The sequence below is a fragment of the Panthera uncia genome, chromosome X, assembly GCF_023721935.1.
Source record: "Panthera uncia isolate 11264 chromosome X, Puncia_PCG_1.0, whole genome shotgun sequence".
Classification (NCBI taxonomy): Eukaryota; Metazoa; Chordata; class Mammalia; order Carnivora; family Felidae; genus Panthera; species Panthera uncia.
Window position 1 is genome coordinate 97,881,592 of NC_064817.1, and position 14,708 is coordinate 97,896,299.

General features: G+C 36.1%; 1 protein-coding gene across 1 annotated transcript in view; it reads right to left on the reverse strand.

The window, feature by feature from the left end:
- The window catches only part of TENM1 (teneurin transmembrane protein 1), a 777,891-nt gene that overhangs the window by 253,583 nt on the left and 509,600 nt on the right, over positions 1–14,708 (reverse strand). The window contains exons 9-10 of the mRNA XM_049644834.1: positions 2,746–2,945; positions 1,311–1,521 (exon numbers count right to left, since the gene is read on the reverse strand). Of these exons, the coding sequence (XP_049500791.1) occupies positions 1,311–1,521; positions 2,746–2,945 (411 nt within the window). The remainder of the gene's footprint in view (positions 1–1,310; positions 1,522–2,745; positions 2,946–14,708) is intronic.

Consider the following 14,708-nt stretch of genomic DNA (forward strand, 5'->3'; position numbering starts at 1 on the left):
AACTGACAGCGTGATATCTGGATAATAGGAATTCTATCTCAAAGATTAGCTTCTTTTTGGGAGGAAGTAAGGGACAGGAAAAAATTTCAAGCGTGTTTCTGGGTCTATTGATTTTTGAAAGGTTAATAGTTGGGTTAGTGTTTTAACTTGAGCTTACTGGTAAGGATAACAGGAAGAGAGAAAATCTTCACAAATATTTTAGATCTTCTAACTGTTTGATTTCTTAGGAGGAACTCAACTTCCCATGACTCACTGGCATCTGCATTACCAAAATTGGGCCTTGATAGAAAAACAATGTCATGAAAGGTACATCTATTAAATCTGCTCCATTGAGTCTGTTAGCGTTGCAAAAAAGTGTCAGGACTTCAATTTTTTTTTCTAATTTAACAAATATGTTGTCTTTTGAAGATGTAAAATCAATGGAGTTTTTCTCCAGGGGAAAAAAAAATAATCGGTGTATTTTTATAGTCTGATTACTTTAGAGGAAAGTTTTTGTTAATATAATGGCTGGAATACCATTTTCTACTGGGTCAAGGTCTTCAGCATCAAGTAAAAATAGAACATAATTGTTATAAAGAGCAGATGGTATGTCTATTAACAGTCAACACATCTTCCTAAACATATGGTTGAACAGGTTAACTAAAGGATAAAGTGGTGAGAGTTGGATAGAATACGGACAGCTGTAAAATATTTTCCCTTCTTTTAAAAGACATGTGTGTTAGGAAGATTCACACAATAAAATACTATGTCTATGAGATGTTTTCCCTCGGGGCTAAAAAATTCCAAAAGAAAGGGCTATGAGTGGTCCAAGTTATTACCCTTAAGACCCTTCTCTGAATACTCGTAGGTTTTTGAAGCCTTAATGGTTCTAGAATCGGTTGTTCTAAAGAAGAGCTGGACTGGTGCTAGTTTCTCCATTTTAAAAAAGGTATTTATTTGCTTTGTCTTTTCTAATGGATCTTGAATGAACAGAGATTCTCTTGCTTATTCCCTTTGTCACTGAAGTTGTTCATCTGTGCAGCCTTGGTAATAATATCATCCAGGTAACTATTCCTGTTGAAAATACATAAAAAGGTACGTGGCAAGTATCCTACAAAGCAGCAAATAATGGAGCATTTAGAAAATCTTAATCAGCATTTGAACAACATTAATGACAACAATAATATAAGCCTTTCTCGTAGTGACCTATCTTGAATAAGGACTTTAAGGCAGAATGAACGATGGGTTTAAATGACATCTGTATCACTTTAATCACTGCTGTCTTTCTAGAATTATACTGTCAATTCAAAATAATAGTCAAGGCAGCTTACCAATTGCTGTAGTTAACACAAATACTTGCTCCATCTTTTTTCCATCATTGTAGAATGCCAGATACCAAGGCCCTTGGTCCATATACTCTATGAAACCTGTCTCCTGCAGTGAGGTTAAGATCAGGTTCCGAGGGGAGTGTTGGGTATCATCAGAGCCCTTGGAGTCCTGCTTGACCAGCTGTTTTCCATCCATCAATTTTACAAAGTCGAACTGGAACAAATACACGCAAATCTGAGCTACTACTTCTACTTCTAGACTAACGAACATCTCTAGCTTCAACTGCTCTCTTCCACACTTCTTTGCTTTGAAAGAGGAAGTTACTCGTTCTTAATTATACTTAAACATAAAAGTATATGATTAATTCTGAAAAACCCACAATATTTATAAATGTTATAAAATACCTTTCAGTTTTGGAGTATTCAAAATAATTGTCTAAAAATAAATAAACCAAGAAATAGAAAAAAATTGTATTTGGCACTATGCGAGAGAATCTTGATATTTTACTAAAGTATCAGAAGATACTCAAAACCACACATTCCCCTCAAAAAAGTTATCATGATCTTCTCTACAAATTTAAGAGTTTTACAGTTTTTAAAACAAATAAACAGTCAAAAATTTGAGGACATTTGTAATTTACTACCTTTGTGGTAGCATATTTAAATATTCAAAGAACCCCCTCCTTTTTCCCCCTAATCAGTGGACAAGCACATGGCACACATTTCCTTGGGCATTTTAAGAGTCACATTTGAATGGCATTCTATTTCCCTGCCTATTCCCATCCAGAAGGTAAGATGTGGACTATGGTCGTATCTGTTGGAAAAAAAAAAAAAGCAATCCCCTGATGGTTATGATTCCTTACGCTACTTCTTAGATGGAGCAAGGCCCCAAATGGGTTCGTGCAAGAAAGAGATAAGGGGGAAAAATGAGAGAAATGAGGTGGTTAGCGTTTATAGAAGGGCTTTCTAAACCACAGAAGATTTACGTATTTGAGTTATTATTAACAATCACAAGAAAAAATTTCTACCCATAAGATAAAACCTGCCTTTTAGACTCATTTCCCTTATTGATTTGCATTCTTCATCGGGACAAGGGGTCAAGACCATATGGGGCCAGCGAAGGAGGTGTGGTCCCAAAAGCTAAGTAAGATGAGGGGGCTGGGATGACTCATGATCATCTTATTCCAGGAAACAGAATTCAAATTTCAAGAATATTTTCTTAAACTTCCTTTTCTGAATCTGCTCTGCTAAATGCTATTGCATATTTCTCAGTCATTTTTGTTTTCATTCGTTTGAGTGTGATTATTCTGGATATTTGCTCATTACAAAAACTGTCTGCCTTCACCTTTGATTCCCACATACTTTGCAAGTCACAAACCCTGAACTGTTCATCCCACCACCCTCCAAAGGGTCAAGAAACACCTATAACATCAAATACCTGAGTGTGTGTAGGTGGAATGTTTCTTCTGCCATAAATTCCCAGCAGAGAGTCCTTGGCTAAAGAAATATTGAATTTCAGATATATAGGATGGTGGATAGTAATCTGGAAACGCCAGAATAAGCCGGGTGGAATGGTCTGCATGACTTGTGCACCAATGTCAACTTCTCCGGTGTCTATCGCCCGTCCCTTCTGAAACACTGGTTTTAAAGGTAAAGAAAATTACAGATAATATTAATTGTAATTTATAAAGCGATGGTTTTTAGTTTTTCAGGACAAAAATATCAAAATGACTTACTTAGGTCTTTTTTCCACCACCCTAACCATATTTCAGGGCTTTACACAAATGATCTTCCAAGAAGACTTCCCTAACCAACCACTATACCAGTATCTCCCTTCTCTTGCATTACTGTTACATTTATTTCCATAACTTGATTCATTTTAATCATTATTAAATGGTTAAATTTAAATGGTTAAATGCAGGCAATACAAAGATGAGCAAGATGAGCTTCTTGCTCTCAAGGAGCTCTGAATATAAGAGAAGAAAAAGGACAAACGCACAAATAACCATGTTGTAAAGGAAAATAAATGATTTGGGTATTCAAAGGAGTAAGGAGTATTTGATTGGAGGATACTCCTCATTCCTAGCAGTCTCTATGCCCTTTATCTTCCTTTATTTTTCTTCTTAGTACTTACATCCCTAACATACCACATGTTTTACTTGGTTATTGTTTATTGCCTATTTTCTCCCAAGAGAATAGAAGCTCCATGAGGCTGTGGCTGTTTTGTTCATTGCTTTATCCCCAGTAACTAGAAGAATGTATGCAAATAGTATGTGATCCATACATATTTATTCAATGAATGAATGAATGAATGAATGATTTAGAAAAGGGTATTTATGGGAAGTAGTATTGAAGATGGGCCTTAAAGGGAAGAGAAGATTTCAACAGAGCTGTTGACAAGAATTTTCCACATGAAAGGAATACTTTGTACCAAAAAAAAAAAAAAAAAAGAGGAGAGTCATTAAAGGTTTTTAAGAAGAAGGGAGATATTTGGATACGTTAGAAAAACTAATCTTGAGGCAGAAGGTAGAATGATTTAGAGGTGGAAACACAAGGATGATAGAGAATTATGGAACAATAATTCAGGTGAAATGACCTAAAGATCTAAATTTACAGTGGGCTCAACAGTTCACGTGGAATAAGTACAGTCCAGTCACCTGTAAAATAAACAAGTGGGGCCACACCAAACTAAAGAGCTCTGTACAGCAAAAGAAACAATTAAATAAATTTAAAAGGCCATCTACAGAATGGGAGAAAATTACTTGCAAACCATATATCTAATAAGGGATTACTATCCAAAACACATAAAGAATTCATACAACTCCAGAGTAAAAAAAAAAAAAAAGCAAATCATCCAACTCAATAGCAAAATAACAAATAATCCAATGTAAAAATGGGCAAAGGACTTGAACACACATTTTTCCAAAAAAGGCCAATAGGTATATGAAAAGGTACTCAACATCACTAATCATTGGGGAAATGCAAGTCAAAACCACAATGAGATAGCACCTCATACCCGTTTGGTTGACTAGTATCAAAAGATAAGAAATAACAAATGTTGGTAAGGATATGGAGAAAAGGGAACCCTTATACGCCATTGGTGGGTATGCAATCATGGTACAGTCATTTTGGAAAGCAGTACAGTGGTTCCTCAAAAAAAAAAGAACTACCATACGATACAGCAATCCAACTTCTGTGTATATATGGAAAGGAACTGAAATCAGGATCCTGAAGACGTATCTACACAGCCACATTCACTGCAGCATTATTCATAATAGCCAAGATATGGAAACAATCTAAATATCCTTTGATGGATGAATGGATAAAGAAAATGTGATACACACAAACATACACACATACACACACACACACTACTCCATTGTGTGTATATATGTATGTGCATATACACACACAGGCAATGAAATATTATTCAGCCACAAAAAAGAAGGAAGTGCTCCCAATTGCAAAAATATGGATGAAGCTGGAGGGCATTATGCTAAGTAAAATAAGCAAGACAGAGAAAGTCAAATTCTATATGATATTGCTTATGCGTGGAATCTAGAAAAGACTAAAAGCCAATCTCATAGAAACAGAGACTAGAATGGTTGCCAGGGCTGGAGGGAGGGGGTACCAGGGTGATGTAGGTCAAAGGGTACAAATTTTCAGTTATAAGCAGGAGCTCTGACAATCTGACATAGAGCATGGCGACTATAGTTAACAAGATGGTATTACATACTTGAAAGTTGCTGAGAGTAGATCTTAAGCATTCCTACCACACCAAAAAAGTTAACTATGTGAGTGTGAGGTGACGGATGTGTTAATTATCCTGACCTGTTTGATCATTTCTACATTGTATGTGTATATGAAATCATCACATTGTCTACTTTAAATATATACAACTATATTTGTCAATTCTTCCTCAATAAAGTTAAAAAAATCACGTATTACTGAAGAAGTATAAAACTGGGTTATCCTAAAGAATGATACAAATATCAATGAACTTCAGATTATTATACATTTAAAAAATCTTATTGTACTTTCAAGCGTAAATACTAAAAAAATACAAATTTATTTTTCACACTAGCATAGAGAAAATAATATGGAGATAAAAAATAACTTATCTAAACTAAGGCAAGACAGGGAAGGCACAGACTAGATGGATCACTTGGAAAACATAAAGAAGATGGAAGATAAATTATAAAAAAATAAAGAGCAATGAGCTAAATGCTTGTGTCACAAGGTAAGAGTCATCACTCTGAATTAAAAAGTAAAATCTAAAGACATTTTTTTTACCAAAAGTCAAAAGTATATCTAAAATATAAAGAGATTTATAATAATAAAAGTTATTTTCTCAGGAAGAAGAAAAAAAGGAAGAAGACAATATAAAGGAAGGTTCTAGAGCAGCGCTTCTCAAACTTGAATGTGCTTAAGAAGGGCGTCTTTTTAAAATGCAGTTATGATAAAGTAGGTCTGAGGTCGGATGTTTCTCACAAGTTCCCGTAATGCCCGTGTTGCATGGTACACAGCATACACATTGAGAAGCAAGGTTGTTAGGACACTGGGACACTAGGTATGGGGGCTGAAGGAGGGTCAAAACTTCCTCCATGGTTGTGAGTTTGGGTGACTCAGACAATGCCAGTAGCAAATACAAGAAACCTAAAAGGAGCTAGTTAGTGTGAGAGGGTGCTGAGTTTGGACAAGAAGGTCTTTATTATTTATTTCCAAATTTTCTAATTATTTCTGAGGTACTCCATTACTATATGCTTCTGTGGAATTCTCTGTTGAGTGGAGGGGGGAGGGAAGGGATAGAAGAGGAGGGGCAAGAATTAGTTTGCCTTGACTCTGAGCCACAGGATTGCACCTCAGGGGGGAATTCAATTTGGCCTCTTTCCACACGGCCTTTATATTTTTCAGCCATCAACTCTTTCTCCACACCAAACACAGTTTAAAAACACACATGGTCTCTGTCCTTTGTGTTCACTTGCTATAAAATTAACAGCCCATTAAGAAACACACCTGCAGTGGCTTTATTCAGAGGCCAATGCCTTGCAGCTTTTAACTCCCTAAAATACCTCCATTATTGCTTTTTGTGTTAAGGCCAAGAGTAATAACTATTTTAAGAATGTTCACTGTTAACTGTTAATAATAGATTTCAAATGCAATTTTGAACATAATTATGTATTACAGGACACATAATTTTGTGGAATTGACATTTATAATAAAATATGCCCTTTGAGATGATAAATCACCAACTGAGGACCTTATTTTTCATTGAAAGTTACTTTTTCCCATGTGAGACAGAACAGTCTTGTCCCCAAAGGGTTGATTATACATTTAACTCCTAAGGTCCCGGAGCTGACAAATGTCTTGAAAGAGCAGACAATTAATAGACCGTGTTTATGCGCATACTTCCACTTACAACTTAATGTTCAGTTGGTTCAACTGCCATCCTCATCAGGGGCTCTTCTCACTTCTTAAAATGCATCATTTGGTTGTGCAAACAATATTAAAAATATAAAATAATTTAAAATTAGGTTTGACAAACACTATTTTAACGGTGCTATGAATGACCTTAATGAATGCAGACGCGGTCATTAAAAAAAAATCAGGGCAAAACTGGCTGATGGACATTAACCTTTATATATGAGCCTTACCAAATGCTACACCGTGTTTCCCTTCTGCACTTTATATATAGCATCATATACTGCATAACGAGGCTACTTAAATGTTATTCACTAAATCAAAAGAAACTCATGAAGTGTGTTGTTGGAGTTTCCCAGTTCCTAGCACTAGTAAATATCTGAAGCATATATGCTAAGTCATTTATAAAAAATGATTTTAAAAGATGGTCTTACCCTTTGAGATCCTGCATCAGAGTTAAAACAAGATAGATGAAGAGACATGACAACATGAATGAACATGTGGACTATAATTTAAATAAAAATAGCAAAGCAAGCGAGTTGCAGCAATCTGGTGTCGAAGAGAAATTCTCACAGCTTGCAAATGGAAAATTTCTCAACCTCTAACCTTTAGAGTTGAGTGCATCAGAAAGGAAGACATCTCCCTGTTAGCAATCCACATCACTAAACAACCTGCTCCATTTTATCTTCTCTCAAAATTTGTTATGGGTTATGATGTAGTGATTATTAGTCAATTTACTCTTTAATTTTTTTCTTAATGTAGCTCAAAGGGGGAAGCGAAAGAGAAGAAAATTACATGCAGGCAAACAATATGTGATGTGATTTCCTAAAAACATTCTGCACCGATATAAGTAAGTGGGGTAGGTGTGGTCAAACTTAACGTTGACCCTGATCCTTCAGTTGCGAAGTGTCAGCAGCAGAGTTAAAATGTGGCACTCAGGTATAGTTTTTGTAATGATTCATGTTTTAATTGTCGTTTAACCAGTCACACTCCTACAGCATATCGGAAGGTCTAGGAAGACCAAACTCTCCAGTAACAGAACACGCCCTTGCACAAATCCAAGAGCAAGTGTGGGCTGCCATGGATCATATCAAACTGTGCAGTACTGTACTTATCACAGTCTCACCAATATCCACCAATTTAGTTTGAGCTAAACACTCTCTTTATAGGTTACAACACAGGCATCAACTGCTGAGTGGTAAAAAACAATGGCAGATAGGCCGTGTTGAAGGATGGCAAGCTAACTGATGGTTGCTTAGTTCAAAATGAAAAGGTCAAGCTACCTGGAAGGTAAATACACAGGCCTGGTGACAGACACCGTGTGCAGTGGCTCTACCGACTAAACTAAGGCTTCATTATATCTAGACTCAGACATATGCCTGAATACTAATAACATAATTACTAACAAAATCATCCTTATAAGACAGGGGTAAGTGACTATATTCTGGACATACACAAGTATTTATTTTTTCTACTTAATGCAGCTAGACCGGGCTTAATGATTCTGCACAAAACTCAGTGAAACATTAGTAGAAGATACTGACACGTGGTCACTAAAAGGATTCCAATACCAGGTCCTTATGTAAAAATGACTACGTTAAAGGCTGTGGTATTGTCCGTAACGGCAATCTTAGTAGTCTTGTAAAGGCATTTGCAAATTCCATAAAAGCTATCTAAGCTAAGAAGATACTGCTTTATTAACTGAAGGGAATGCTGTCCAAAGGCACGTAAAAGAAATATGCCTTAAGATCATAGTTGCCTTTCACTTCAGCCAAGAGCACATTCAAAGTCTTCAAAAGACATCAATAAATGCCTTTCGGGTGGTCTTTCACCTGAATTAGTCCTAGAATGTGGTTCACGGCTTAAGTGCCATCTTCTTTTTGCTCCATCAAACATAATAATTATTTCATAGTAACAAGTCTTTGTGAAATTTAGAGTATCCGTGCTTCGAACAAATTGGGGGTGTGAAATCAAGCCCTAATCCCTATGATCAAAAGCTGTGAAGAAATCTAAAGGGGACAGTGAAAACTTACCCTACCCTTTCCATCTAAGTAACTTTGTATGATTCTCCTTATATGAACCATTGAAGAAAAATACGTATTCAACTCTTAATTCTTCAGGGACAGATTTTCCAGGTTGCGTATTACACATGCTTTTTATATTGGTTCTATAACCCAAGAGTAGGTAGGAGAAAAAAAAAAAGGAAGAATGAACCTTGTATACATAGTAGGCACTTGGTAAATACTGTTTGGATGAATTAATAAAATAGTAATCTTAATAATTTATTTAGTAATGTTGATCACTTATTTTGACGTTTCGGTACAAGGGTTAGTGGAAGAACTGAAACTATCGCCACATGGAACCCTTTGGGAATTAACTGTGAATAAAATATGTTTAGAAATAAAATTCCCCCACCTTCCTGATACTGATAACAGATAGCTGATTGTGTGGAAAAGTCCATTAACGAATATTACACTTGAGAAATACATTAGTGTGTAAGTGTAAACAGTTATGTTCAGAAACTGAGACTTTACATTCCAGGACAGTAGCTCATCTAGTATTACATACACCTCAGACAGAAGTGAAATGGTATTGTTAAAAATCTCACCATTAATTAAAGGACTAATTTTGAATTGCATTCTGACTCTGTATATCTGTTTGTTGAACATATTATCACTTAAGAGACATAATTCCCTTTGTACAAGTATTTCTTTAAATTTTGTCACAAGATTTCCACTTTCCCTAAAAAATTTCACAGTTCTTCTGGTGTGTTATAATGACCACTAAGTGGTATTCACAAACATTGGTTTCCAATTTTCTGGCTCTCCTGACATGATATACAATCTCATATACTGAAACACAAATTATGTTTGTAGAACAGTATGTTGATTATTACCAATAGTACACGGAGTAGCCAATCTCTTTGAATTTCTTTGGTGAAAACTAGAATATGAAACTCAAATTTATCATCACATGTTACATATTCAAACATTTACTCAGAGTCATGGGTTAGCATGGTATAAAATACCTCCTTAAAAGAAAATAATATTCCCATTAGCAACAAAAAAAACCCATATTCAAAGCTTAATGAATAAATATGGAAACATGCACTGAAAAGTCAAAAAAGGAAATTAAAAGAAAGGGTTTCCACTTATATATAATATCAAAAAGAATAAAAACCAGGGATGAATTTAACAAAAAAACTTGTAAGACTTGTACCCTGAGAAATACAAAACAACACTGAAAGAAATTGAAGAAGATCTAAATAAATGGAAACACATCCATATTCATGGATTACAAGATTTACTATTGTTAAAATGGCAATACTTCCTAACTGATCTGCAGATTCAATGCAATCCCCATGAAGATTCTAAGTCCCATTCTGATGGCCAACCGACACATGAAAAAATGCTCCACATCACTCATCATCAGGGAAATACAAATCAAAACCACAATGAGATACCACCTTACACCTGACAGAATGGCTAACATGAACAACTCAGGCAACGACAGATGTTGGCGAGGATGCGGAGAAAGAGGATCTCTTTTGCATTGTTGGTGGCAATACAAGCTGGTGCAGCCACTCTGGAAAACAGTATGGAGGTTCCTCAAAAAACTAAAAATAGAACTACCCTACGACCCAGCAATTGCACTACTAGGCATTAATCCAAGGGATACAGGTGTGCTGTTTCGAAGGGACACATGCACCCCCATGTTTATAGCAGCATTATCGACAATAGCCAAAGTATGGAAAGAGCCCAAATGTCCATTGATGGATGAAGGGATTAAGAAGATGTAGTATATATAGACAATGGAGTATTACTCAGCACTCAAAAAGAATGAAATCTTGTCATTTGCAACTACGTGGATGGAACTGGAGGGTGTTACGCTAAGTGAAATTAGTTATTCAGAGAAAGACATAAATCATATGATTTCACTCATATGAGGACTTTAAGAGACAAAACAGATGAACATAAGGGAAGGGAAACAAAAATCATATTAAAATAGGGAAGGGGACAAAACAGAAGAGACTCATAAATATGGAGAACAAACTGAGGGTTGCTGGAAGAGTTGTGGGAGGGGGAATGGGCTAAGTGGGTAAGGGGCATTAAGGAATCTACTCCTGAAATCATTGTTTCACTATGCTAACTAATTTGGATGTAAATTTTAAAAAATAAAAAACAAATAAAATTAAAAAAAAAGATTCTAAGTTCCATTTTCCAGAAGTACACAAGCTGAACTAAAATTCATGTGGAAATTCAAGGAACCCAGAATAACTAAAGCCATCTGTGAAAAAACTAGGAAAACATTAGAGGCCTCACACTTCCTGATTTCAAAATTTATTACAGGTACAGTAATGGTACTGGTATTACGGCAGACATATTGATCAATGGGACAGAATTGAGAGTCACGAAATAAAATATCACATTTATGGTCAACCTAATTGCATCAAGGGCACCAAGACAATTCAATGGGGGAAAGAATAGCCTTTTCAACAAGTGGTGAGGGACAAGTGGATATCCACAAGCAAAAGAGGGAAGTTAAATGGCTCCCTCACACCATATACAAAAATTAACTCAAAATGGATCAAATATCTACATTTAAGAACTAAACCTATAAAATTCTCAGATGAAAACACAGGGGTGAATCTCTCTGACCTTGGATTTGGCAATAGTTTCTTAGATATGATATCAAAAGCACATACAACAAAAAACAAAATAGATGCATTTGACTTCATCAAAATTAAAAACTTCTGTGCTTCAAAGGACACCATCAAGAAAGTGAATAAACTGCCTACAGAAAGTGAAAAAATACTTTCAAATCATATATTGGATAAGAGACTTGTACCTGGAATACGTTAAGAAACCTTACAAACTCATCAATAAAAAAACAAATAAACCAATTGAAAAACAGGCCAAGGATCTGAATAGATCTTTCTCTAAAGAATGGCCAATGAGCACAGGAAAAGAGGCTCAACATCATTACGACACGCAAGTTAAAAGCACAATGAGATACCACTTCATACTCACTAAGACAGCTAAAATTAAAACGATAGACAAAACGTGGAGAAATTGGCATCCTTTTACTAGTGACTCCCTCAAAAAAACTGAAAACAGGTGTTCTAACAAAAACTTGTACATGAATGTTTATAGCAGCATTATTCATAATAGCCAAAAAAGTGAAAATCCACAAAAGGTCCATCACTTGTTGAGTTGATAAACAAAATATGGTATAGTCCTACAGTGGAATATTATTCAGCCATACAAAGGAATTAAGTATTGGTACATGCTACAACATGGACAAAGTCTGAAAACACTGTGTTAACTGAAAGAAGCCAGACACAGAAGACTACACATTATATGATTCCATTTATATAAAATGTACACATAGGCAAATCTATAAAACCAGGATTAGTGGTTGCCAGGGGCTGGGGAGAAGTGCGGATATGGAGTAACTGCCAATGCCTACAAGGTTTCTTTTCGGTGTTCTAGGAATTAGAAAATGTTCTAGACTTAAACAGTGATGATGGTTACACAACTCTGAATATGCTAAGAATCACCGATCGCACACTTTGAATCGGTGAATTATACAGTATGTAGATTGTAGCTCAAAAAAGCTCTTTCAGAAAATATGGTTATAAGTCATAAATTGGCATGCATAGCCTACGCACACATACACACAAACTATCACAAAGTGTCATAAGAGTTTTGATGTGTTTCCAGGTGGTTTTGGATGGTCATCTGCTACAGAGAAGCTGAACTGTCTCCTGGCCAGTATTTTAGAACACGTAACTGGTAGTACACCACAGGGATGCCTAGTTCCTATATTTTTATATAATGTTAGATGTCAGTTATATGTAGGTTATTATGATCACATCCTTCTGAACTCGGGGATGGTGGCAGGAGGGCTGGTCACAGCTCAATTTATCCAGCACCCCCTTTTGTATCTTAGGATGTAAGTGCCCAGAGAACGGGGCAGTCACGTCTGTCTAAATTCCTGACATCTACCAACTGGGCATTTAATAAAGACAATTACATTATAAGCCACCTATCCCATAGTTGCGGGTAACAGTTGCATGTCTTCTTGCGCCAGGCCTCTGGAAAAACAAACAGCCAGCATAGGCACCAGTTCTCACGGGCTGTCATATCAGTATAGCCTTTTTGATTTCTACCTTTAAGGAACCCAGAAACATCTTCAATAATATCAAATTTAAAATTCTTCCTGCAAGCAAAAGTCACTACAGAGCACTGCTAATAACAACAATAGTGATATTTATCATGATAGATAGTAGCATGTATTGAACACTTACTGTGTCTTCTTTTGGAACTCCTACCTCTCCCTTCTGCAATGTCAAAATGCCTTGCGCATACTCAGTGTGCCATAAAATTTGGTGCCCGAGTTTCTCTCTGAGGCTCCTTCTTCCCCTCTTCTCCTGTCAAGACTTTGGTCTTTCCTTACTGGCATCCTCAATGTCTCCCTCTCTACTGGTCTCTTGTTCTTTGTCTTCAAACAAGCACAAGTCTCTCTTTAAAAAAAAAAATAAGATGACCCAACTGCCCCTTCATCTTGTTATCATACTATTTATCTCCTTCCTTTCCTTGCCAAGCTGTCTCCATCTGCTGCCTCTATTGCTTCATTATCCATTTACCACTTAGGCTATTACCATCTGCATTTCCCCCCACTACTCTATTATTCCATTCTCCTAAATACGCACTCTTTAAGGTCAACGTGGATTGATTTTTTTCTTGTTTCTCAAGGTCCAGCTCAAACTGTTTCTATAATAACAATCATCTATTCATCTTTTTTCTTTTAAGCCTCTTAATCACCTAACCATCTCATTTCTATTTCTGTACAATAGTTGGTTGCATGCGATTTTGCGCTGTGTGTGCATGTATGCATGTTTCATCCCGCTCTCCTATTGAATAGGATCTTTTGCAAGGGCAAAAGCTATGCCTTCTGCTTCATTTGTGAACTTTCCACAGTACTTAGTGCAGTGAAAATAGCATCTTGACTCATATAGCATTAAAAATCATGAGCTTCTATGTTTGTGAATACTAAGATCTCATTTTTTCTTCCCTTGATGTTATTTGAATGGAGAGTTTGGGGTGATCAAGAATCATTTCTCCTACAATCTAACTTTTATACGTTTATTCTTCCATCTCTCTGAACCACTGGTGATGGGAATACGGTGTCTGTGTACAGTTCTGGTCAAGATACCTTTGGTGGGATGTACAATGGACATAGGAAAAGGCAAGCAAAATGACTAAGGGAAAACAGAGCTACCAGAAGAGTTCAGAAGTAAAGCCAAAGGCTCAGAGTAGTAGAAAAGTGAAAGCTAAAAAGGCATATGTTACTATCATGTACGGGATTGCAAAAGTTATACAAAGGGAAATGCAGACTTGTGCGTCAAATCCTGCAACTCTAGGATTTTATTTTCAAAAGTAAATTTTACATAGTAGAACCACCTTTGACTTCATGCAAAAGCTAGTAAATGTTCAAACTTACTCCAAAAATAATATAGGCTGAATGATATAAACAGATACTCAAGAGAATTAGATCTACACATGGTTTGTAAATTTCTATAATGCACTGTTTCTCCCCCCCCCCCAAAACAAAGATGTTATAAAGATGTTATGGGAAGATCCCCTAGCTTTTGAAGGACTTTTCCAGGAGGATCAATCAGCCATTCCCTAGCACACCACTTAGTGCCCCTGTCAGATGTATACTATTAGGCTAGAGGGACCACAGGGTAGACATATTCTGCATGGCATCACAGGAAAGGTGTGTATTAGTTAAACAAACAAACAAAAGTAAAATGAGGACTAAAATGAAACAAGAATGAAACATTAAACATATATGACCAAGAACATTTAACATGAATTTTTTATACCGTAAATAAGTTTGCCTTTTAGCATAGTGAACCCTTTCCATAAATCTGTTTCAGAAGTCAGGTCTCCAGTATGCTTTAGAAAAGCTTTT